This window comes from Aythya ferina (assembly GCF_964211825.1).
Source record: "Aythya ferina genome assembly, chromosome: 7".
NCBI classification, from domain to species: domain Eukaryota; kingdom Metazoa; phylum Chordata; class Aves; order Anseriformes; family Anatidae; genus Aythya; species Aythya ferina.
This window is the reverse complement of record NC_140302.1, coordinates 15,803,012-15,830,905: the sequence shown is the minus strand read 5'-3', so window position 1 is coordinate 15,830,905 and position 27,894 is coordinate 15,803,012. Positions and strand designations below refer to the sequence as shown.

Genomic DNA, 27,894 nt, shown 5'->3' with positions numbered 1-27,894 from the left:
TATGGAGCAGTTCTCTTCAATATCTTTATCAATGATCTGGATGATGGGATTGAGTGCACCCTCAGTTTGCTGGCAGACAACGCCAAAAAGGGCATCAGGGTGCTGGAGCTTGTCCAAAGAAGGACAATGAAGTTGGTGAAGGGCCTAGTCTTACGAGGAGCAGCTGAGTGAGTTTGCATTGTTTAGCCTAGAGAAAAGGAGAGTCGGGGAGAGACCTTATCACAGGTCTCCTCTCCAATTACTTTAAAGGAGTCTATAGCAAGGTGGGGATCGATCTCTTCTCCTAAGCACTAAGTGATAAGACAAGAGGAGATGGCCTCAAGTTGCGCCAAAGGAGGTTTCAGTTGGATATTAGGAGAAGTTTCATCACTGAAAGGTTTGTGAGGCATTGGAACAGGCTGCCCAGGGAAGTAGTTGAGTCACCATCCCTAGAGGTATTCAAGAAGTGTGTCCATGTGGTGCTTAGAGACATGGTTCAGCGGTAAACCTAGCGCAGGTGAATGGTTGGACTTCATGATTTTGGAGGTCTTTTCCAACATAGGTGATTCTGTGTAGATACATGATGTACACATACCTCATTCAGTATGTCCAGAATTTCATTATGCCAGACATTTGTGGTTTTAACAGAATATCTGTGATATGCAATTGTTCCTGTCAGAAATTGTAAGGTTTAGTAGTAAACAAATTGCAACATTTGCAGAACAGATCTGTACCCCATTGAACTTCATTATTGATGAAGACTGCGTGGGATCTATATGTTTCTAAGGTGGCTAAGGGGGTATTGCCACAAGGCACGCATTCTTAGCGAACAAATAGATCATTGCTGACTGGCTTTTACAGGTTTCCTGTTCTCAAAATCATTTTACTCGAAAACTCAGAGATGTTTTGCATCAAGAAAGGTTGGTTCTCTGCCATAATTTGACCACTTAACTTGATCTTTTATGGCTTAAAAATTGTTTTTAGAAATATTACACAAATGGGAAAAAAATTCTGCAATTTCCTGTATTTGTAGTCTGATTTTCTGTGGTGGCCAAGGAAAGTGACAGGAGTGGAGTTATTTTCAAGTAGAGAAGTACTGAAATACTCAGCTTAAAATTAAAACTTATTCAGAGCATTCAAACATCTCGGATAACAGTATAAATTGAAGCCCCTACTGAAATATGCTACTCCCACACTAATGTGACATGACAAAAAATAGTGTCTTAGCAGAGGAGTTCTCCAAATGTTGTAAGATCTGGGAGTAAAAGATGAACACTGCTCTCCCTGGCTACAGTAGTGGTCCTGCTATTAAAAATTGGTTTCTGAGGTGTGAACTAATGAGCTCATTAGAAACAGAAACTTCATATAAGTATTATTTGGCTTGAATAAGCTAATATTTAGAGATATTCCCCCCCACCTTTGAATGTGAAGAAAGAACTCATTCAGACTGTAATAATTAATGCTAAGCACTTGCATAGCACTTTATGTTCAAAGTGTTCTACGGACAGTTATTACCCAAATTAATTTAAGTGAAAATATCTTCATTTAGAGTTTAGTAACCGTCCATGTTTCAACTTTATTTCTTAATAATTATTAGAATTAGCGTAGGTCCTGACCCTCATTTATTTGTGTGTTCAGAAACAAAGCCATACAGGAGTCTCTGCATAATGAAAATTAAAAGCCCAAGCAATAACATTAACGCTCTTTTAAATAATTAATTTTAATGTGTGGAAGTGTGAGCAATAAATGTTTTATTGTAAATCCTGATGTGGTAATTAATCCGAGTGATTAGGACTTAATTGCATGTTCATAGTAAATATTATATTTGCTATGAAAGAAGGTTTTTTTGGAGTTCTGATTCCGGAGCTAGACTTGAGAAAAAAGTGGTAGTTAAAAGGAAATGTTCGTGCACTTATATTTAAAATTGGTAAGTTGTAAATGAAAATACATCCTTTATTATTTTAACAACTGATTTTTTAGTTCTTCTGAGCATTTTATTTTAGTATGCACTTTTTTTTTTTTGCCGTAGTATTGCTTATACATTAAATATGTCACAAGGGTATGCAAGCTGTTAAAATAAGCTAGCAAATACCTTTGGGGAGCCAGAGAAGGTATTTGTTTTATTAATCATTTACTCCTTAATTTGGAAACAGCAAAAGCCCTGTTATTCAATAAAGCTTGTCATTATTTTCATACAATGAGTAAGTCTTCCTGTAAAAGATGATAGTTCCAGGTGTACTGGTTGTGAGTTGAATAGCTGTATTGCACACCAAGTGAGTTCAGATCTCTGCTGAAACTTCAGAGCCGTTCTGGATTTTCACTGATAAAATTTCTTGAGTTTGTATCCATGGTTGTACTCTGTTGTTTTCCCCAGCAAAATGACATTTTATAAATATATTATATGCATCTGTGGTTCTATATAGAGCTCCGTTTCGCCCATTGAGAATCTGCTCTACTTAAAGGACTCACTTAAAGGATGACTTAGCCTTTGAATTGTACAATAAGCTTCTGAAATCATTTTGTTACCTCTTGATTGTTTCTTTTTTTTCCTCTTCGTACCTACTATGCAGCAGTATCCGTGTAGTCTTTCTGAAGATATGATCTTTATTAGTGAAATAATATGCTCTTTCTTTGGGGCTCTTGAAATATGTTCTAACGATAATGGTAATGACTTTGATTAATATTTAATCCCCGTGCTGCTATGTTCTTATAATTTACAAGATCTCAAAGGTAGCTGGGGGGAGGGAAGAAAGGTTTCTGTCTAAGTGTTTCAGTATGAGAGTACTTAGGGAAAAGCATGGCTCTTTTTTTATTTTGTATCTGTTTTCTAACCAGAATTTAGGTAAAACCTTTCATAACATGGGCATGTTGTTCATGGAAACTCATAAGGTATAGAATTCATGCTGGAGTTGGTTTATTTTTCATGGCATTTTACTCATTCCTGTATTTGTTTATATTGCATAACAGTCTTCATTCCTCTGAATCATCTGGGAATGCGAACACGGAGGGCACAGACACAGTAGTGTATGCTGGTACAGAGCGGGAAGTGGCTGAGAAGTTTTTTCCTTTTTTATTAGCAGGGGAACTAAAATTTGTAAATACAGCAGGGCAAGCCCAGATTCGTTTCACCCTCCACTCCAAAAGTCACAATATTGGTGTGCTGTGTCACATATCATGTATCCAAAAAGTCTCTTGCATGTATACAGCAGAAGAATTGTTATGGTTTTCAGCCCAGGGAACATGAAAGACAAAATTCTTCAGGAAGCAGTACTAATGCACAAGCTTTGAACAGTTCTCCCTAAGACTTCTTGCATTTTTACAAGATCTTTAGATACCCAGTGATAGTGATTATCTATTAATACAGCCATGGTCACCAGTTGTTTCAGTCTTTGACTGTTTTACCTGTACTTATAAAATAAACCATTGTGCTGATACAGCACATTTGATTAAAAAGATGCTCATATTTTTTCTCTTCTTGTTCAAGGCTATTTGAATAAGCAAGAAATAGACTGTTTTATGTTTGTTTGTAGAGCTCTCAAATTGAGGATTAACTGTCTAGAGAATTAGAAACTCTATGCATTTGTAGTTACATAGATTCTCTCAATTTACTAATACACCGTAAATATTATGTACACACCAAACTTGAGTGAATTCAACATATGGTTGATGTTTACATAATTAATGAGATGCCAAATTATATTAATGTAACTAGCCATATACATAAAAAGCAAATGTTGCACAATCATCAAGAGCCTAAATTAACCATACCTTATTCTTTACGTCCCAAAATGCTTCTTTGCCAGGACAAGGATTTTGTTCAAAATTGTGGAAATTAAGCTTGAAAATTAATTATCTCTATGTTCCAAACATCATAAATAATATAATTGCGAATGTTAAGATTTCTGGTTATTGTTTCATTGAGCAATAATTGGTATGTCTGATCTTACTTTCTGGTCTAAAAACATTATATGTTTCGTTTGTTTGTTTTATAGATTGGTTAGGCAATGCTAATTTTAATGAAGAATTGTTTTACAAGGATGAAAGGCAAAAGAGTTTCTCTCTTTAGTCAACAATTAATGTTTTGAGATGCATTGCTTTCTTGGTAAAAATTCAGTTGTTTCTCAATGAAGAAAATGTGTAGCAAAGTATTTTGAGGATTCTAAGAAGAAAAGTGCCTTGCTCTTGAGCATAGCTTGTTTGATTTGCAGCTTATGTTTTATTGATGGTAATACCCTGTACTTTATAATACCTTTCAACATAGAATTTCAATCATTTCAGTAATGTTAAGTAATTAAACCTCCCACTGATTCTGCCAATGGAGGTGTATTTATCATTATAACTATTTTACAAGTGGGCAAACAGAGGCAAATAAGGTTGAGTTACTTAATCAAAGCAATAACAAAAATCAGGCTCCTGTCCCTCAGATGACGTTTCATTAATAGTTCCCCCCAAAATTTGTTATAAATTAAGTATGAATAAAAACAGAGATCTTACTCCTTGAGCTTAATAAACACACATAAAACTCTGTGCTGAACTGTGGAAATAGTATGGAGATCTTTTGCTTCCTCACGGAGGGGCAGACTTTAGGGAGCTATGTCTGACCATCAACTTAAGATCTTAATTCATGTTGCCAATATGAGCTTAAGTAACTTTGCAGTTTCCAGGGAAATAGGAGATTTTTTTTATTTGGGATGACATTTTCCTTCACCAAAACTAAGTATAATACTTCTCTCTCGCACATGTGTATACATCTACACCTCATTGTTTAAGTTTTCATCCGTACATTCTGCAAGTAGATGTCTTACAAGTAAAGTCACACAGTTATTTTGTCCTAAATATGATTTGGTGGAACTTCCTGGAGAAGTTTAATGGATAGTATTCAGAATGGAAAAAGAGGTCCTAATTGATTAAAATTAAAAAGAAATTGCTAGTGTAAATGTAAAATAATTATTTTTTTAAACATACAATGCCAAATATTGGAGTTTTTCTGCTACTGTTGTAATCTGATAGATACTAATATGGCAGCAATCAGAGTTCACTTCAGCAACAAAGAAGCTGTTCAAATCTGAAAGCAATCCTCTCCTTCTGACATGTTGGCACCATCATAGAGGAAAATGTCACGGTCAATATAAGCACATTTACTGACAGTTAGGTTTTTTCCTATGTTACTGAAAACTGTTTGAAACTTGGCTTTTATCAAAAACAGAAACACTGGCCACTCAGAATGATAAAACAATAGTTTACAGCTTAGTCATTTTCCAGTTATAAAGCAATACTTTCATAAAAATAAACAATGCATACAGGAACAAGCCAAAACAATTACTCAGAGAAATTGTTGCATTCTTGCTGTCCTTGCTTTCTGATTTAAAACAACTGTCTCCAGTAGGAACTGGACAAAGAGCAGCGGGTTTTGTTTCATTAGGTAACTACTTGCTGATCAAGATAAAATATAGTTTGAAAATATAGTTGAAACCACGTAGGTGCTTACTAAATTCCTAAATAACCTATTACGTGAAGAACCAGTACACAGATTAAAATGACTTCCACATATTTCACAGACTGGACGTTTCCCAAATTATACAGAGCTTTTGTCCTTCCTAGAGGAAGTAAAAAAAAAAAAATGACTTAAAGAATGAGCACTTTCGTTAGTAAAATTTATGGTATTTATTTGATTTGTGTAGTGGTGTTTTTTGCTGTTGTTGTTATTATTTCTGGAGTTTTTTAGAGTCAGGAGGATTTTAATATCTATATCATTTCATACTCTTCTGTCATATCTCAGGAAGGAAAGTACTTGAATGATTTCAGGCAGTTGCAAGTATAAATGCTCAAAAGTCAGGTGAAGAGGTAAGGGGTCCAGTAAGCCTGATAATCTGGCAGTGCTGCATGTACAAAGCCAGATAGTTTGGTGTTACAGATGTAGTTCTCTATATTGTTCTCTGCTCTTTTAAACTCCCAGAAGTACTAAAATGAAGAGCTTTTGCTCTAACTTTCCAGGAAGATTCCTTCTGTTTCTTGTTCTGAAGGGAGATGATTTTTTTGTTGGTCTCACAGTGGGTGGGATGTGGACTGTGCCCAATCTGTGCTCCATGCACTTCAGAGGTTAGAAGACATGGGTCTCTCACGTGGAAACCTTGTGTACATGGTTCTGTCTAGAGCAGTGACCCGGTGGTTCATTCTCCATCCCCAAAATTTCCGTGTGTTGCATCTTCACTCCTTCCAGGCCCTGGTAGCTCTGCTGGGTTGCAGCAGACAAAACTGATGGCAGAGCAGAGGAGAAGTCTCCTCTGCCCAAGTGCGTGGCTTAAAGTTCTCTTTGTGTATAGAATATGGGAAAAGTAACCAAATCCAAAGCTCTGACTTGGTTACATCTGCAGTTTAGCAGAGCACGTTCTTTTGGCACCTGAGCAGTCTCGCTGATTTTGCTGGAACTGCCAGCATAGTTAAGTTGGATGGTTTCTGTAGGGCTTTACTGAATCACAGTATTTATCAGCACTGTCACCGCAGAACTGTCAAACTTTTAATGTGCCTGAAGAATTCCAGCCTTTAGATGGATGAGTGTGTGATGTCATCATAACTGCATTTTTATGTAAATGCGTGCCATAAAATAATTTTGGATTAAATGATGTGTTCCTTTCATGTTGGCAGAATATAATTCATCTTTAATGGCAACAGACTGTTGTATATGTGCATCTGAAAGTTAAATATTTTGATTCACACTTATGATGTATTGATTTTACATTGTTACCAAATGGTATTTCAAAATCAATTCAGAATGCCATAGTTCAAAATCTAGTCACTCATAAAGTTATTTTCTTGTAAACCACTCTGAAAGTGGGAGTGGTTAGGAGAGGGTAAGAGATACAACGAGAAGGCAAATGGAAGGATTTCAGAGGGTGGTAGGTTTGAGAGCAATCTTAATTTTTATCATTTCTACGTGTTCTTATGCAAACATTGCTTCTGTGGTATTAAACAATAATAAATCCAGAAATGCAAAGCTGTTTGTTATCATCTCACTCTGGATTTGTCTAAATGTATACTAAATCTCAGTTTTTGGCTTTAAGGAAGTATTCATTGGTTTTGTTTTTTTTTTTAAAAAAAAAAAAAAAAAAAAAAAAGAAAACAACACTTGATCCTCATTGTGCAAACATTTACATGTATGTAATCCAGAAAAATTCAGTGTGAGTACATTTTTTGATGTGAACAAATGATGGCAAGACTGCTCAGTTTGGACAGAACACCTTATTCAGTATTACTTTAACCAAAGCCAGAGTAGTTCTGGCTTCATGAGATACTTCAGCACTCTCTGATTCTGTACTGCTGACACTTGTGACACCCTTCATTTGCTGCACTCACATCTGCTAGTGCTAGCGCTACATGAGCGTAGTGTAGGTAAGAAGAAACCTTTGGGGTTTGCATAAGATAAAAATGAGAGAGATGCAAAGATACGTTGTTTATGCATAACCCCACCAAATCCTTTCAAAAATACTAGTAACTATTAAAAAGAAGATATGATCATAAAAGACTGTCCTATACTCACAGTGCCTGGGTACACTTCTAAAAAGGTGCATCAAAGAATTCCTGAGTATTGCAAAAGCAAGATAATGTCATATTCTCTCTTGACTTTTTCTACTGCTGTCATGCACATCTTAATGTTGAATTTTAAAAGCTCTTAAGTTATAACCAAGCTACTGTATCTCCTGTAACCATGTGTCTGCAATAACAAATGTGTTTTATGTATTTCTTCCTTTTTATTTCTCTTTTTCCTACAAGATTTTTTTTTCCACCAAAGGACTGTATTTAAACAGGAATACTTGCTACAATGAATGAGAAAAGTATTTTTGTGTTTCATATGTGTATACATACAAACATACATATAAGCAATTCAGTATGTCATCCTATTTTCCTGATGTATATATTAGTTCAGCTTTGCTCTCTGGCTTGTGGTACAATGGTACCTTCCTCCTGGCATAGAGAAGAGGCTCGTTAAATTTGAGCAGCAGAAAATAGTGGCACATCTTGAAGCAGTAGCATCTGGTATTCTCAGCCTCAATCAATGCATGCCAAAGGAATACTGTGTGCTACAAATATGTCTGATAGCCTTTAATGTTTAATAGGTTTTTGTAGTACAATATTGCTCTCTTTCACTTTCTTTTGACTGCACTGCCTAATTATCATGTACTTGTACGTACTGCATTATTTCACAAACATAAATACATGCACAATAATTTCATTTCTAATATAAATGCAAGCTAAGTTTCCCAGGCTATTGGAATTTCTGTATATTAAGCAATTGACTCATCTTTTGCTTTCAAGCATTTTTGTTACTATTTTAATAATCCTTTGGTTTTGAGGGTAAAACGGTTCCCAAAACCCTCAGGAGTAAGCAGAGGTGTGTAGATGGATATATAATATTTTTGATCATCCTCTTAATCTTCTTGTTAGTGGGGATAGAACTTCATTGTGAACTACAAATTCTTCTAAATTAGTGGTCTTTGTCTTGTGTTTTGGGATACTTGGAACTGTCAGTAAAGAATCCACAAATGTGGAGGAGAGAGAGGTGAGATCACATGTACTATCCAACAGTCTGCCCAAGGAAAATCTTCAAGGAAGAAAAAAAATAAGAACAGCTTAAGAAATCAAACAAAGGTGTAAACCCAACCTTTAGTCCTCCAACTTCTGAATTGTCCTTATTTGACATAAGAAAACCTTGCTGTCCTGTCCCAGAAGTGACACATGGAAATGCTTATTCTCACACTCAAAGCTAGTGTTGGCTAACAGTTAATTTCTGGACGAGGTGGGAGCAGTTGACTTGCACATTCCTTTTTATACATTTGGCTGGACAAAAAGCAGTGGCAGCTGCAAGAACACGAAGGCTGTGGTTCTGAGGAAGATATGGAGTGACATTTTTTTGTTGTGAATCTCAGTGAGGCATAAGAAAACCTGTTTATTTTGGAGGAGTTCATTCCTGTTCAAAATTGTAGCATGCTGCAGTAGAGTGGTCTGTGGCTTATCTAGTTTTAGTTCAAACAACAAAAGCTGGGTTCGTGTAACAGTAACGCTGGCCATAGCTGTAATTGGAGTTCCACTGAAAATAGAGTCAAACTCCATTTAAATACTTTCAGGGGGTGAGGGGAATATCTAATTTGCTTTCTTTAAACCAAGATCTGTTCAGTTCAGACTTTGTACATTTTCTCCCTGCTTTATTAATTCCATTGTGTGAATTGTACTGCTACAACTTTTTTGTTGTATTTCTACAACATTTGTTTGAAAAGAACTGTTATACTTGGCAAAGTTGTAGTGTGTTCTCACATATACAACTCTTAATTTCTGTATTTTAGTATCAAATAACTATTTAAATAAAAATATAAAATGAAAAGTTTGTGGAAGACTGAAATCAAATGGCAGAAATGAGCTTTAGGAAACCCCGAAGACAGAGCTGTAGTTCTGAGAGAGTTCTAGCCCTCTACTTTGCAGGATCTGAAAAAGCAAGCTCTACTATCTGCATCTCAGTACTTTTATGTTGCCTTTCCAAAGGAAAATGGAGTTGGATGCAGGCCTGAGTTAGATCTCACGGGGATAGTGTTCTGTACCTTAAATTACAATCAGATGTATTTCAGTTCAGATGAAGTTTTCAGCCTAAAATTGGTAAGAAGCCTAATTATTTGACCAGGTTACTATTTACACAGACCACTGTATAGCAATCTGTGATTTATCCACAGCTGGCAACATGTTAACCTTGAAAGGTTTTTATTTTGTGTTTGGAATAGTATTTAAATATCCAACTCTGTTCATTAAATGAAAAACTAAAAGATGGTAGAGATTGCTATGGAGACAAGATGTTATATAAACTGTTCATTTTAATTCTTCAGAATGTAAAAATAGCAAAGAAGCTTGGATGTTTACAGGCTTCCAGTCGTTCAAGGTACTGAGTAACTCCATAAGATGCAAAGCATTCTTATGCCCTTTGGACTTTTATTGTCTTTCAAAATCTGGGCATGATTTGCTACAAGCAATCCTGCATTCACTAGACTGGAAAGCATGGGGTAGGGAGAAATAAACAAGAGACTTTCTAAGTAGTCTTTAACCTGTAGACTTTTTATTATATTATTTTTCCAGCAGTATGATGCCTAAGATGATCAGCTAGCTGAAGTAGACAGGAGAAAAATATAGATATGCTATGATCCAATGACAGAATAATATGGTTAAAACCTGGAAAATACAATTGTTTCACTGTTGTACCTTTAAGAGTGGCAGTGTTACAGATAGAACTGAAATGGGGTTTTATTTGTGTGACCCCCCCAAAAAAAAGATTGCTGTGTACTGTGACATTTTCTCTGGCCTTAAATTTAACTCTTGCTGCTCTTTCTTGAGAATGATTGTTATTCAGTGAGTTTTGAGAACAGTTCATAAAATTGCTTTTAGAATCATAGAAATGTTTGTTTAATTAGTGTAAAGACCAACCCATTGTCTAATTAATAGAGTAGTGAAACTAGGGAATCTTTACATAATGCCCAGAACACATGCAGAAAAACATTGCCTATCAGGGTTGGAGGTAAGTGTGTGCAAGGCTAAATTCCAACTGGCATCCTTGAGCTGATCTGTGTACGGGGTTGAAATCACCATTCACAATTTCATAGACAAATTCAGTTCTGTTCATTCTCTGTTTCATTTTTTGATTCTTGGTATTTATGTGTGATAATATTCAGCTTGGGGGAGAAGAGATCTTGAATAATTTCCCTAGATCTGTTAGCAACCAAGAACTTTAATATTAAAGAATGAAGGACAATACTCTAGGGGAGGTGATAAACTATATTGTTACATTTTTTAAAGATGTGGTATAATGGAAAAGAATTCAGTATCTTTTGCGTAAATACTGTAGCTGGATGTCCCATTGAGACTGGAGTCCACTGCTGTGTCAGCCGAGGGGCGAGAACTGCAGGTCTGCTCAGTTCTGATAGCTGACAGCATCGCAGTCTCCCTTTCTGTGAGCACCTGTATCCCTTTATGGAGTCCGTGGTCGTAGGCAAATGGGCAGAAATGTGAAAAGCGATAGGTTTTTCCTATAGGATAATTACAACTACTACAGTGACACCATGCTCAACAGATTTGTTATAAACAAGGTAGTAATTTCTCAGGCAAGGGATTTCATTCATCTTTTAGCTATGTGTAAGCCATCTTATTGGACATTGGAATTAAGCAGTGCAGTCTGATTGACTGTCGTTCTATAAAAGGCCATTTAGAACTATAATGTAGCACCTTTTAAAATACAAACACTAGTCTTGGCTGCCATGGAAAAGGAAACAACATACAGTGCAGTAGTAGTGGGTTATGTTTAATTCTGGAGTGTTGTCATTCTCAGCATATGCAGATTCTTTGTCACTTCTGTAATTTCTTAATGGAAAGGCAGCATTTAGACAGTTTTTTGTTTGATTTTAAATCTGTGCATATATATGACAGAAAAGTTGGGTTGGAGAGATGTTATAGAAGCAGCATACTTAATGTGGTTCCTGGTTTGAAACTATTAAAAATCATTTGTTTTTTCTGGTGCTTGCAGGGATTCTTCCTGACGGTTTCACCAGAAGCAATATTAAAAGTGGCTACTCAAGCTTCTGCAAACAACAAGATCTTCAGCTTGAATCTTTCTGCACCATTTATTAGCCAGTTCTACAAAGAGCCTATGATGAAAGTCATGCCCTATGTTGACGTCCTTTTTGGAAACGAGACGGTGAGTCTTAACAAAGTATTTGCATCTCTTGCACCTGCTTGGTTGTGTCTAGAAGCCGGCTTTTTGGTTTTCCTTCACATAGAAAGTCACCATCTGAGGTGTCAATAGAGAATGAAATGTGCAGTCACTGGACTGTGAAATTTCCATTGATGCCAAACGTGTAACTTGACCCGTCAGAGGTTTGCAACTTGCTTGTTTTAGTGTGGCAACACATGAACAAGTTACTCTAGATTAAAAGAGGAAATGTCCAACACATTGGCTGTTTCCTAATAGCTGCCCGTATACATGATGTACTCACTCAGCAGGTAAATCTCTGCTGGAAGAAAAAAATATGAAGGGCCACTGCAGAGCTGCTGAAGTGCTGTAACTTGTTTCCATACACATACTCCTATTCTTGATAGCATTTTCTGTGATGAAGTAGAATCTTTGGGGAGAAGTGGTAGGAGAAAGCTAAAAAACATTTAATTGGTTTAGAAGGCTCTCATTGATTTTTATGGTAGATAGACTGGTGGTCCATCTAAGGAAGGCTTATCTTTGCTGTGCAACAGTTGGGAAACAGATTGCATGAAATTCTGCCTGGAAGTCCATGGTAATAGACCAGCTGAATTCAGATTTCACTCATTGTAGTGCTATCACTTTTTGATTTTTTCCACTTCAGAAAGTGCTTTTAAAAATTAGTTTGTTCTGCACAAAATGGTTAAGTAAACAAATAAATCTTAGAAAGTGTGATATACCTAAATGAAGTGTTGGCATGTCTCTCAAGATAACTACGTTAGTACTGGAAAATTATGGAAAAGTTACTCATTCCTGTTAGTGGTTATTCCTGATTGTGACACAGAGAGTTCCACCAACACAAATCAATTTTTACACTGTTTCTGCATCTACACATTAGGGGCTAGCATTATTACAAATACAGTACCTAAAGAAGTATTTTTAAAATGGAGAATATGGCAATGTTTTTAGATGCAGTAGGATAAGAAAAAAACAAAAACAAAAAACTGTAGCTAGCAATATGGAAGTGGTATTTTCTGGACATTTTGCTGCTATTGCCAATTTTTGCTTTAATTCAGTCTTCTGCAATACAGTCCTTACAAAGGTGCTACTGAGCATTTGGATTTCATAGTAGTGTATTCTAAAGAGAAAAAAAAAAAAGTCAGGTCTCACAAATTAGGTAGACCAAGTCTAGTCAATGTTTGGGTGGGAGAGGTTCAGAGTAACTTCTGGGATTAAATATTGCTGGTCTTCTATATAGATATTGTCCCATTCACCTATTGGGAGAATTCATATCACAGGAGTTCGTAAGGTACTGTTTCTCAGAAGATAAAACACAGATTGGTACTACTTGTATATTTGCATGCTTTGTAAGCAATAGTCCACTATACTGGCAACATTCCAGTTTTGCAAATTATATTCAGTCTACCTTAATTTCCCCTGACATTTCAGTTTGCTATGGTGTTTTTCACCTGCTGTCATAAAATACTGTGTAGGATTATTGTGCATATTAAAGTGTGAAATATTCCCTGCATTTTCTTTGTATAATTTCTGAAGCATCCTGTTGTCTTTCAGGGTAAAAGACACTATTTAAGCTTAAGTGACCATCCTTGGACTTGTCTGTACCATGTGTAAACACTCTGGAGTACCAGCCTCTCATGCTATACTTTTGTAATCAGTTGAAACCCTGGTCATCTTTTAGTATCTGTTTTCCACTATATAAGCTGGACATTGCTACTTCTGAGTTGTTGAAATCATATTCACAGTGGTTTATTCTCTTGTCGTTCTGTGTGACTTGAAACCACACTCTTGGCATGGTATACTTCCAGTTTATAGTAGCTGCTGTATCTTGTAATTGTCAGTCTTCCTGCTCTCTGCATATGGTTTGTGGTAAAGAATAGTTACAAAACTCAAGAGAAGCTTACTCTGACATGTTCTGCATTCTGGTAGCTTCCTTCTTTGTTTATTGTTCCTACATTTATTTCATCTGCAAGTACATTCAGGACTTTGTGTTTATGTATGCCTTGATGGGGAACGAACCTCCCCAGCTAGTCAACACCAAAATTTTGCCCATTTACTGTGATTTCCTTTTACTTTTTGCTGTTTTCCATCAGTTTTGCTAGTTTAGTTAAATCCTTAAAGTGCGTAAGTTAACACATACACAAGACATACAGAGTTGTGTCGTTGTTTTTTATTAGTACAAACAATAGACTCAGACATGGTTTTTATTCTTCTCTATGTTTATCTTCACTCCACATTATAGACCAATACAATTTGATTGTTAATCACTGAGCTGTTTGTTTTTTTTTTAGAGTAATACAAAAAACATCCAAGAACAGCAAAATTCCAAATTACTGCCATTCCTAAACTAAAAACAATTGGCGAAGTGATTTTAAATTACATCTTCTACTTAAAAATTTACATCTGAATGGAGATTGGTTATTTCAAGTTTCAGCCAGATGGTAATTAAAATGGGCAAGTTACAAACCTCTTAGAATAAATGTTCTAGTTCAGAATGTAAATGCCAGCATACCCTTAACTGTGATGGAGACATTGAATGCTGTGATAACAACTCAATACATTTATCAGTTTCAGCATTAGCTCAATGACCAGTGGTGTTTTGATCATTGCTTTAAAACCCTTTTACGACTAGCCAAACATCTTGCATTGGATTTTGATACTTATTAACTGTACTTCATGTAATAAATTTAGTACAGAACATTCAGAATAGGAATAATTACATGTTCATTGCTGCTAACCAATTAGGGCCATTCTGCAGTTATTATCTAGCAATACATGACTGGAGAACTTGATTATTGTCATTGCTTTTAATTTTTATTAAATTAAGTTTTTTTTAATAGTGTCATTTTGCAAATGATTCTTAGCAATAATACCTTCCAAGCTACCATAATCACTGGATAATTAACCTGCCAGGATTAAGCACACTCTACTTTGCCTCAGGATGCTTAACTCTCAAATAAGGTCAATTATCTCCTGATGATAACTGCTTTGTCACAAGTTGCTGCTTAATTCATCTGTAGAAGCTCACCTTAGAATACATATTTTACAACTCAGAGTAACTTACAGTAACTGAATGGTCAAAGGAGTGAAAGCCTTTCAAATTACATCCCTACATAAAATTGTGCCATGTTTCCTATGCAGCAATTACCAGGCAAGTAGAGGAGACAAAATTTGCATCTATTTCTTTTCTAGACCACTTTTTCAGTTAGGGCTAAAACTTACTGTCTCTGATGCACTTTGCAACAGGGTCAACCCAGGAAGCACCACTTCTGTGCTACTTTATTTTCATCAGAGAACCCATAGAGAAGTAAGTAATGGCCACAGGAACATGCACTCCTATTTTTAGTCTCCCCAGAAGATGTGAGTTACAGTAGCTTTTCTTCAGGGAAGGGACTACTTCTGGTGGGAAAGGTTCTGTGCTGTGGAACATGTAGCTGGGGATAGCAGTTTCTTTCCTTTGGAGTTCTTCAGAATTCAAGGGACTCTACAAAGCTTTCATATGATTCATCCCCACATATGGCAGTCATTCATGACTCAGAGAGGAATATTTATTAATATATTGATGTGGTAAAGATCTTCTGGGTTGTCTTCCTACATGCAGGCAGGATATCACTGAGAAATTTTAGAATTTAGAAACTTCAGAATTACAGACATGCTGAGGTCCTCATCTACTGCTTTGTAATTAAAAAAAAAAAAAAAAAAAAAAAAAAAAAAAAAAAAAACGCAATATAGCTTGTATGTAGTGTGCAACAATCAGTAAAAGTTAAGGAGGGTATGGAAAATAGAAATCATGGAATTTTTTTTAAGCAGTGGAATAAACAAAAATAATATCACAAATCTTGGAAATGAGATCTTCCTCTCTAGTGTAAAGAGCTGTTACTTCTAAACACACAGTCTCTGAACAAATTAATTACAGGATTGTAAACTGAATTCTGGAAAGACAGATGCTTCTGCTAGCTGCTTGGGAAATTGATGCTGGTGTGACAGCAAACGTGCTGAAAAGAGAAAGTTGTGTGCAAGACATCTATGTTTTAGCAAGCAATGACAATAGCTTTAGTAATGATTCTGGAATTATGAATCCTGATCTTTAAAAAGATGGGGGCCTTTGTATGCAATAAGATATCAGGCAGCTCTTGTCATCATTTCAGTTTATAATTACACTGAAATGGCACATTTTGTTACATTAATTTAAAATGCTTTCAAGTGAGGCATCAAATACTAACATAAACATCCCTACAAATATATGTGGTTTAAATATAGTCTTTGTGAACCTTTATAAGCCTTTATAAAGGCAAGTCTCCTTAATGACATGGGAAATTCACTTTAATGGCTGATTAACAGTCATTAAAACTGATAAACACTTTAAAACAGGTAACAATGGTTAACATTCTCCCAATTTGATCTTGCAGTCTGTAGGCTTGTGCTTTTCTTAACTGTAGGAGTGAATGGATTTCTCTGGCATAAAACTGTTTTCAACACTCTGGGATTTACACCTAAATGACAGTTTCCAAATAAATTAGTCTATTCCCTTCATGTAACTTATAACGCATGTTTGTAAACAACTTTCACTGCACATACTTTGGTAAATAACATTACCATATGACATTTGGGCAAAACTCAGTCCTATCTATAAACTTTGCTGGATTATCACCCGGGACAGGATTGGATTAGAAATCCACCCACAGCTCACAAGAACGAGATGTAATAGCCTTCGTAAGGTAAACGAGCCGCATGGTGATTCTTTTTAAAACTGATGTGCATTTACAGTGGTGTAATTGAATTGATCTGAATTTACACCAATCTAATTGCTGCTGTTCATGCACCTAGCAGATCCTTTACCACGCTGACTGCACGCCTTTTCAAACTGGTGAAGTGTCTGTTTCCGAGGAAATGATTAAGAGATGAGAGACAGGAGAAAATCAGGTGGCAGGTATAATTTGGTATGTGGAGGAAGGGAAATACAGTTTGACTTTTGATGAGTGAGGAAGGGGAAGCAAACGTTTCAATCTGTTCTTCCATATCAGGCAGAACCAAGGAGAGAGGAATATAGCAAAGGATGGCTGGTTGTGTCATAAATATCACAAAGTTGTTTCTGTAATTAATTTCAAGTAAGCATTTACAATTATTTTTAAATGTTTGAAATTATCCAGTAGAAGGCAAACACTAAATTGCGTTTGGATTGAAACTATGCATCTCAAGGAGGCTCATTTTACTGAACCTGCATGCATTTAAAGAGCTCTTAAGATACCTTAATTCTTTAATTCTTCATCTTTCAGAAATTGATGGATATTGAGGAGTTACTTTCAGCCAGTGGTTGTTTGTAAGCTATCTTCCTTATGAATTCCACCTTTACATTCAGGTTCTAAATCATTTTCCATTCTGATTTAAGTTTTCAGAAATATTAATCATCTTAAATGAATTAAGTTGAGTGTCAATGTTTTGCATTTCAATATATATGTCAGTACTTTCCATTTCATTATGCTTTCAGAGGTTTTCAGAAACTTGCCCCACTGGTGAGGGTAATTATCTTCATTTCATAGTCTGAGTGAGACAGTGAGACTTGCACATTCCCTTACAGGGAGTTTGCAGTTCAGTTAAAAACCATAGTCAGATATTCTGACCCAGTTTATTAAATCCACATGGGAAAAAATTTTGTAAGGAGACATCTCATCTTCTCTTCTGTTTTAGCAGGTAGAGGTTTTTAAGGTCAACTGCTGGTTGTGTTTGCTTTTCTAAACTGCTGTAAACAGATGGAGATTTCTTTTTATAAATCCTACATTCGAGACTACTGCACAGTCTTTGGAGGGAGTCTGAGATTTAAAAATTGTAATTTGGAATGGAGGAAAAATAAATAGCATTTTTCTTTGCTGTCTTTGTAGAATTTTGACACTTATTCCTGGTGTAGATATTTCTTTTTCAATTATAGGAAAGCTCTGGCATTGTAATATTGCTGCTCAATTCACAGAATTAAGTATGCCAATACTTTCTCAGTACTAGAATATCTAATAAACTGTGGCCAACTGAAAAATGAGAGGGTCTCTAGCACAAGGGAGGTTGATAATGTCAGTGGCATGCTGTAAAGATGTGCTCTGGGAAGGATGCTGAAACAGCCCAAGGCTATTTCAGCTGCAGACACTGAATCTGCTTCTCCCTCTCTTTTCCCCACCCCTGCCTTGTGAACTGCAGTGGCTCTCTAAGATGAAATGCTTTTAAATCATTTCCCAACCTTGCAGCCATCATTGATAAAAGCCCTGTTATTTGAAATGATATGAATCACTGTGGAGTTAATCATACCTTATACAACAACATATTTTGTAGTGATTCATTCAGTTTCAATTAATCATCTTATTTATCTACATTGTCTCAGCTGCTGCACTGAAATTCATGAGTAATAAGCAAGTAATTATTTTAGTGTAGTTTACCTAGTACATTATGAATGAAAGAAAAATTGAGAGCCAAGTATTTAAATTGATATTTAGTGCTGCTTTCAGCTAATGTCTAGCTATTTAAGTAATTTAGGAATCCTATCTCAAAAATGGCTTTCTTTTTTCCTGTTATGGAAAACAACCAGGTATTTAGAAGAGAAGCATGTACTTTACAACAGGCTTCACTTCTTGAAACCAGAAATATTTTCTGGTAGTCTCAGAATGCTTAGGGATATTTATCCTTCCTTATGCTGTGCAGTGTTGAGACACTTGTAAGATTACGAATACTGTACAGAATGCAGATCAAGACCGAACACGTCCTGTGACAAGGGAAGGCAGATTTCACCATATTTCAGCAGCTTGTGTTTTACTGCCGATGATTGATAACCCTTTTCACTTTGTAGCGCTTCCCAGAGCGTCTCATAACACTTCATAAACATTAAAGCTCAGAATAAACCAAGAAGGTGGGTGTGTAGTCTTGTCTCTGTTTTACAGGTGGACAATTGAGAGGTTACTTGCCCAAGGTCATACAGCAAGTCAATAGTAGAGCCAGGAACAAGCAATATAGAGTTCTAACTTTTTTCTTCTGATAGTATCCTGAATTGTTGTCAGCTGATGAATATATTTAGGAAAAAATTCACCTGTTAAAGACCTGCCAGGATTTGGCTTTCAGTTTGTAGAGTACAACTGACATACATCTCTGAAAGCTTTTTAAAGGGGAAATGCGTATATTTTCAATAATCACAATAATAGGGCAAAAAGCAAGTATGTAATATAAGAGCTGCAAAAATAAAGGTATGAATAAAATTTAGTATTACCATTGATAAGGAGTAGAAGAATAAAGACAGAAATATTCATAAAAACTTCTTTAAATCAGTACCAATTCAGAAGAGTTCAATTTCACAGGGATATTTGCAGATAACTTAGCAAGTAAAGTATTTTTAATTTCTATAAAAGGCATTTGGATCCAAAATATACTGGATTTTGTTTTCTAACCCATCTGAGGTCTGTTCTGCGACTCCACATTTCAAGGCCATTTTGGAGTGGATGCAGCCAGTTTGCAATTCAGAGCATTGTTAGGTCACGCTAAAGCCTCTTACGTCAACAAAGAATCATTGAGATGTACGGTGGGTTGTAGGGCTGCATTTAAGATGCCATTCCATGTTATGCTTGATCCTATCTGGATGTCAGCAGATGCAGAAAGGGTTGATCTCTCTCACCTGCCCATACTCACTCCCTCACCAACCTTAACATGATCATTAGATCCAACTAGATGAGAGATTAATAAATGTTGGTGCAGAGGACTTTGAAGGAGAGAGCTTGATAACCTCTCTGTTTTGTCTGATCTAACCAGTCTGTAACGTTAGTCTGTAATGTCTTCCAAGAAAGACAGCAAAGAAACACGGCATTATCTGACTTAAAGATTTGATTTTTGCAGTATAGTATTTACAGCAGTATTCTTTTTAATCCTGACTTAATGTTATATATGCAGCCACTCAATATAGTTTTATCTACAGGTATTTGGTTGAATCTTATTATACATGGATAAGTTGAGGTATAGCTATAAAGTTCTTGGACAGAGGTTATTACATAAAAGAACTTGTATTTGCCTAAGGACTATGTATTGATGCTTTCTGTGTTTACAAATTTGAGTCTGAGCAAAGAGTACTTGAAAGAGAATAAAAAGAAAGAATAGTCAAGGAGACAGCCGTGACTATGTATCCTTCTTTGTTCAAAACCCTGTGATCGTGTATTGTTGGGAGGTCTGGAGGCTGCTCTAAACTCAGTCTTGCTTTTAAATTATTCTTTAAGGAAGAGTGCTTTTAGCTGGAAAATGACTCTGTGCCTTGTCCTAGTGGTATGACAAGCACAAGAACCAGGTATGCTGATTAAATACAAATGGTGTATTCTTTCATGCTAAAATCTCAATGTGTCAAATCTCCTTTTGCTGCTATAATCACAAAAGGATCAAAAAGTAGGAGCACTTTCAGCCTTAGGTTTCCCACAGGTGTTTTCTACTGTATGTAGTATTCCTTCAGGCAACTTAAAACTCACTTTTAAAATAACTTTAATTTTTATGATAATGCAGATTATCTTTATAATTTAATATTGCAATTTATATGCTCAGGTTCACTGACAGATTAATACTCTACTGTCTGGAACATCCTACATCACAGGAAAACACCGCATTACATCTAGAATTTAAGTTGCAAAAATACGGTGGAGTACAATACAGAAATACTTGTAGCATGGACAGAGTTGATGAAACTCAGTAACTCAGCTTACATTTCTGTAAGCTTTTTTTTTTTTTTTTTTTTTGAGTGTGAGATGGAAGGCTAAATAATTCACCTCTGCCTCATTAGCTGAAGAAGGTAAAAGTCATATAGTACATGAAGTGAAAACCACCCTGGTTTTACAAACTACTTTCTTAGACAGATCTCTGAAGAACTGAATTATTTTCTGTCAGAAACTTCTGGCTGAGGCTTAAGTAATAGTTTTTTTTTTTTAAGCCAAAACAGTCAAGATTGCCAATAATTGTATATTTCTTATTTTTGAGATACACATGGTGAAACCTAATATAGTAATGTTTTTAGCATCATAACTATAATGGGAGCTCTACTTTTACTAATTATGTATAAAATTATATGAGTACTCCCAGAAGTTGATCCTCATGTTTCCCAAGTGTTACGTAAGATAATCTGATATTTTCAAATTTTTAAGCTTTATCTATTTACGTCTCACTTTCTCAAATGCACAGTGGGGACAGCATCCCATCTTGCTGAGTTACAAAGTTAATTGTAAAAGAACAGTGAGTATTGCAGAAATATCCAGGAGATCATTTGGAAAATAATGTTTCCAGTGAAAAATTAGTATGTTGGATATAAGTATATAAGTCACTATGGTTCAGTAGTCCACATATTAATCAAGGAGTTAGATGCCTATAAAAACAATATGAAATCATGTAATTTCAATTTTATCTTAAAAAATTCACTGTGAGTTCACCTTAAAGTTACACAGGCCTTTTGCTGGTGTTTGCTTACTCTGTGTGCTTGATGTTGCAAACTTTTCCATTCCTATGTCATGAGTTGTGCAGTATCTCTGCAGTTTCCAGAGGTTTTATGCACCACTATGACCTCTGGTGTCACCGGTAGTCATTAGAATGGCACCTTCATGCAGACTACAAAGTTCCTTGGAGAACTATTTAATACCACTCTTGGTATTACTCCTGTGGTTAGCCGTCATGTAACATCTGTTGCCTATCCAGCAGTGTAGACTTGTATACATAGCTAGTTTGACATTTCTGCAGGGAGAGATATAACCGGACGATAGGGCAAATCCTTACACTACTATTTTTTTCAAGAAAGTATGCAATAATAAAATAAGTGCAAAGAATAAAGATAAGTGCAATGTTCAGTCTGTATGAGAGTAAATTTTTCATTTAATTATTTTAATATTGAAGCTGCTTAAGAAAAATAGGTGCATGTGTAGTTGTACAAAAGCATGCTGAAACTGGATAAAAACAACTCTTTTTATTTTTTTTTTAAACTTTTATAAGGAAATAATCTTGAAAACAAATTTTGGGTGTTTAGGAATAGAATTGGCAATGTCTTTGTTGCATTAACATATTTTTCCATACTATTACATAGCACTTTTTTTCAAAGCTACTGTTTAAACCTCATTTCTTTTATGTTATCTTTCTGTATCAACACTTCAACTTGTTTATATAGCTCAAATAATATTTTTGTTCTGTCAAGAGAGTTTTAATCTGATTGCACAGCTATTCAGTAGTTACATTTTTTTTGGACTTTCTTCACTAAAGAAGAGCAAAACCTAGACATTTAAACCCACTTTTTCTAATTTCTATCCAGTTATATAATCTTCTGTTACTAGGATTTCTACTGTTTGTAGATTTGATGGGAAGAAGTGTAACCCGTGGATGTTTTATCTAAGACTATTGAAAAGGTGTTATGTATTAGTAAACAACATAAAAAGATTTTTCCTTCTTGCATTGATATTATACACAGACAGTATTTAGAACTTTCTTCTGCTAAACTGTTGTTTATTGATTAAAATCTATATTGTAATTTTGAATTAATTTAGGATTAAGATACCAGAGTTGTTAATAATGAGCATTTTTGTTATTTAAACCTCTTTATACAATTAAAACAGTTTGTAACTCCTATAGATGTGATTAAAAGGAATGTTGAGCGTGAAATTATGAAACAGACAATGGGTCATAAATATACCTAAGGGCTGCAAAAATATTTTATTGTTTTCTAAGTAGATTTTCAAGGAGTTTTCAAAAAAAATTTGGAAGCGAGCTTCCCGGAATTGGAAAATTTTCTAAAATTTCAGGGAATTGCAGGTATGTTCTTCTGTCAGTGCACCTGAAGATTTTCTTAAATTTTTAGTGGAAGAAGTATGACCTGTGTGGGTGGGCAGTCAGATGTTCTTAGCACACAGCATTTTGTATATATGCCAGTTTGGGACAGCTATGATTAACATGCCTTTTTCCTCTCACTGGAATTTCTACTAGACCAGTAGATACATCTGTGAGCGGTCTTGGACACATACCAGTTTCAGACAAATGGATCAGTCAAGTTAAATTCTGTACATACAGTTGCCAAACACTATGCATTCGATTTGAACATCAAAGGAACTGCCAGGTTTGGATAGAGCTGCATCTTGGTATAAGTGAATTATGATAATGAGTCAAACTACTGAATCTAACTTCTCAAAAAAACCCACTCATCATCTGGAACCAAATTTACTTCTCCTGGAATCTAATTTGGTGAAAAGAACTGAAGAAAGACATAGCCTCATGCTGCCAATTGTAGACTGTGTCTCAATGTGCATTATCGGAGAGGTAGGTGGGCAGATGCATGAGTATTCTAAAAGGTAGCACTGGTGGGAGGTGGACCTATTATTTAGAGTACACCATGGCATGAAAGCAATGAGGTAAGTCATCCCAAAGTTATTTTTTCATGTAATGTAATGAGATTAAGAATTATAAGGTGTGTTTTCTTCTTTCTTGTAACAGACTTAATTCAAAGCATACCTATTCATTTTGCACCACCTCTAATAGAGTTGTTTTTGTAGGAAGTTAGATGTCAATTAATTCTTTCTAATCAACTTTCACCTCTGCTATTCTTAAGTAAGGGTTTATCTTTTTTGTTAGTTGGAACTTAAAAGTGCATTGTATAGAATACTGCAACATAAATTAACAGAAGTTTGTTACTTCAGAAGGCATTTGGACAGATTTAAAGTGAGAGAAGAATATCTAATAGGTTAGCAAGGAATGTTATCATACTAGGAAGATGTTTAATTCAGGAGTAAATTACAGAGACATTCTTTTGGCTGTTATTCAAGGTAACAATTTCTAGAATAGTATTTGGTGTAATTAAACACATAGCAAACCTCCTAATTTTTCTATTTTAAAATATATGCATTCAGTGTATATATTTAATAATGATCTTTAATGTTATATGGATGCAGAAAATTGGATAACTAGACAATATGGCTGTCCACAGTAAATAGCATTTAACTTTCACTTTTCACAGTAATAGCCAACTCTTTAATGAGAACTTAAAAGAAACTGAACTTTTCTGTAAATATTTCATTACAAGTTTTCTTTCAACTTTCTTTCCAACATAGAAGCTGAGATTTTTTCCAAAGACAGGGTCCTGATCTAGATAGATAGTTGATTTAATTCATTCATTTTGGCCACTACAGTGGTCCTTGAGCAAAGATAGTTCTTTCAAGAAGAGATTACCCAGATAATTAGAACTCTCTCATTTTACAATTTATGCCACATGTGGAAAGTTTTTTAATGATTTTTTTTTAATTAGATTTGAACAACTGTTTTCAGTGCTACTGTTTGTTCATCTGTTAATAAGACCTCTTGCAATAAATTCTTGTTCAGGATAATGAGTAAGAAAAATTATACTTCATGTAGATAAAATTCCCAAGAGTAAATTTGAAATGTATCCAACTTGCTGTGCAAATTGTTTGAAATGTAACTAATTTTGTCTATACTAATCTGCCCAAACCATATTACTAATTTAAATCGAGATCATAATATGCAGTGATATTTACCTTTTCATAACATTTCCTTAAGTACGTAGTTTTTTCTTTTACTTATTTCTTACATTCCATTTTTCTGAAGTCAAACACGTCATGCCCAGCAACAACCTGAGATGTAAATTGGGTATAACTATGCAATGTTTTCCTATTTTAGTTCCACATTTTACAAACACTTCCATGGATCTTATGTTGCCTGTCTCAGCTATGTGGAAAGTATAACAAGGTCTTCAGTAGTACTTATTACTGAGCATAGTTACTATTCTCTCTCAACACAGACAGCTTCTATGCTCCGAACTACCCCAAGTAGCCATCTTTCTGTAATAAGCTGTCTCCTGAAAACCCTTTCCATCTTCCTACTCACAATAATCTCCCTGCAAATATGAAATGCCTCCCCATTATTATACTGACTAGGGACATAAGGCATTCAGTGTTCAGGCCCACATCAATATCTTTGGTCCTTGGATGGCTGTAAATGGAAGACTGACAATATTGGAGAGGGGAGATCCCCAGCTTGCCAGCAAGACACACCGAACTTACTGCCTGCCCTTGAAGGCTTCCAGGATATTAAGCCTTACGTATGAGTTTGCCATTTATCAGAAGCTATTATGGGATAACCTTAAAAATTTTTGAAAACATTTTCCTCTGAGCCTCATACAACTTCCTGGCTTTATAGACAAAGCCCTATGAAAAATGGTATCAATAATTTTTTTTTAAAATTCTCTAAAATATTTCTAAGTTTTCCTGTGAAACACGTCATATACAGAATATATCATGAGTTGACATGGTAAAATGACTACATGGATCCTTTTCTAAGGCAACTTGCATTACTTGGCAGTGAATTGACCATTTGAGTAATATGTACATGTACATCCCAAGATAGCTATTCTAAGAAAGTATCATGTTGGTTTTTTTTGTTTTTTTTTTTTGTTTTTTTCATGCCTATCTCTTACCCTTACTATTACAGCAGTTAACTTTATAAAAGGTGTTTGGAGTACTATACACTATACAAAACAGAGTAAGAGGCATGTGCTGTTCAAAGAAACTTACATTTCAAATAGAGATAACACAAAAAAAAATAGACAAGAAAGGACTGGAGAGAGGTGAAATGTCATAACAATGATGATACACTCGATTGGTGTCATTGTCAAAAGTAGCAGCTAAGGTTTCTGCCCGATAGTCTCATATATCAGTTTTTAAAAGAAATGCAATTAATGGAAAAGAAAAAGGCAATGATTATGCTAAGTCTGAATATACAAGATGCTTCGTTATGGCTTTTCTTCAGTAATTCTTTTGCATCTTTATTTTTTGCTCTTCAGTCTTAAATATCATAAAAGCAGTCAAAATTTTGAATATTTAAGAAAGCAGTATGGAAGATTAACTGTTCTCCATTTACTGACCGTTGCTTGGAACCAAAAAAAGTCTTGTATTTTTGCAAGCATAGTAAGTTACACTGTTTTTCTTTAAACTTTAGGGTATGAATTATATTCCTATAATGACAGCTGCAGGGTGGAATGTTTTAACACACTGGAGTGAGATATATCTTGGACACATTCTTGGTATCTTAAGTTCAACATGCTCCATATGGTGCCACTGAGCCAGTGATTTTGAAGAAAACAGTCAAAGACTGCTGAAACAGCGTAAAATACAAATTAGTCTTCGCTATATAAGTAAAAATTCACTGTCAATCTTTTCAGCTTTCTGCATGAATACTTCCAGCAACTTTTAATAGTAGTCTGCATGTTTTAAAACAACTTCAATTCTAGTAGAAGAGAGTAAAAGATTGTGTGTTAAGAATGCATACTCATTTTTATCTGTGTTATGCCTAAGTCTTGTGCAAAATTGCAATGGAAAAGGATGTTTGGCTTGTCTGTATTGTCACTTTAGCACTTGTGTGTTGCAAGATTTGTGAGAATTAAGTTGCTCTTTGTTAACTTGGTCCTCTATCAGCACAGAAGAGCCATGAAATAGCTGTGTTTTAGGGAGGTGTCTTCACACTCCTACTATTAAGAATAGTAATAATAGGGTACCCTGTAGTAAAAGTACTTAATAACTATTGTTATGACTCAAATGTTTTAACATTTGTGCTACAGGATTAGCTGAGAATTAGACTTTCAGGATATGTGGGACTTTTTCATGTATGTTTTTGTTCATGGTATTACTACAGGTGGGAGTTAACATATAAGTAACTTGCTTGTCTATTTTTTATCTTAATGTGATTGATTTTTTTCAATATAAACTTAACCCTGAGTTTATACTCATGTTTATAGATTATAGAATTCGTACAGCATACTTGCAGTTTTTAATACTGAAGTTATTGGATCATGCCCTGAATTTAACTCTATGTTGAACTGATGTATCATAGAATCACAGAATATCCTGAGTTGCAAGGGACCCACAAGGGTAATTGAGTCCTACCTCTGGCTCCACACAGGAGTACCTAAAAATTAAACCATTTTCTGAGAGCGATGTCCAAATGCTTCTTGACCCCCAGCAGGCTCAGTGCCATGACCACTGCCCTGGGGAGCCTGTCCCAGTGCCTGACCACCCTCTGGGTGCAGAACCTTTCCCTAACCCCCAGCCTGACCCTCCCCTGTCCCAGCTCCATGCCGTTCCCTCGGGTCCTGTCACTGTCCCCAGAGAGCAGAGCTCAGCGCCTGCCCCTCTGCTCCCCTCCCCTTGTGAGGGAGCTGCAGGCCGCCATGAGGCCTCCCCTCAGCCTGCTCTGCTCAGGGCTAACAAACCAAGGGACCTCAGCCACTCCTCGTATTGTTTTCCTTTCTGGACCCTTTCCCATCTTCATAGCTCTCCTTTGGACATTCTCTAGCAGTTTTATGTCCTTTTCGTACTGTAGTGCCCAAAACACAGTACTCAAGGTAAGGCCACAGCAGCGCATAGGGAGACAATGACTTGCGTAGATTTTAGTCCTGGATTATTACTAGGGTTTGTGTTTTTTTTTTGTTTTGTTTGTATGTTTGTTTGTGGACTCCAAACAAGAAACCCAAGGAGCACACAGCTATGCAAAAATTGTCTTTCAAGTAGTATTGACCTTAAATCATTTTGTATTGATGTTTACTCCTTAGAACAGATTTATAAATATAAACAGAGCCACTGAGAGGGTTGTTGGGCACTGGAACCGGCTCCCCAGGAAACGGAGGATAAAAAAAAAGCCACAGTAACCACTCTGTTAACCCATGCTTGTGTACCTTTCTTGTCAGCAGAGCAACATAATGAAATGAGAGTATTAATGATGAATCAGGCTCTTAAGGTGTTGATTTGCAGAGTTATATTAATGTAAGGTTGCACATCACAGACTGAGTTGATCTAGGAATTTACTACCACAGGAAGAGGGAGTCATTACTCCCTGGTCTACCCTTTTCAGACTTGTAGCTTCTGTGTCAGGTTCCCTCTGCACAGCAGAGCAAAGGCAGCAGAGATATGGGGAGTATTTTAAAGAACAGGCCCAAGAAGGTGTGGCCACATGGTCTTTAAAGAGGGATTTTGTTTGAGAGAGTTGCTCTCAAAGTAAAAACAAAACAAAACACAATGCTTGAGCTTCTTTCCCACTGATATTTTTTTTTGTAATCTAGAAAACCATTAGGCAAAGACTGGCAGGTAAGAATTACCTCTAATGCTTTAGTAATCTCTTACTAGAGTTACCTGCCCTGCTGT

At 35.7% G+C, this 27,894-nt stretch overlaps 1 protein-coding gene across 2 annotated transcripts in view; it reads left to right on the top strand.

Annotated features, from left to right (window-relative positions):
- ADK (adenosine kinase) overlaps positions 1–27,894 on the top strand; it is a 278,828-nt gene that overhangs the window by 187,809 nt on the left and 63,125 nt on the right. For both annotated transcript variants that reach the window (XM_084526511.1, XM_084526512.1), the window contains exon 7: positions 11,534–11,704. In XM_084526511.1, the coding sequence (XP_084382637.1) occupies positions 11,534–11,704 (171 nt within the window). The remainder of the gene's footprint in view (positions 1–11,533; positions 11,705–27,894) is intronic.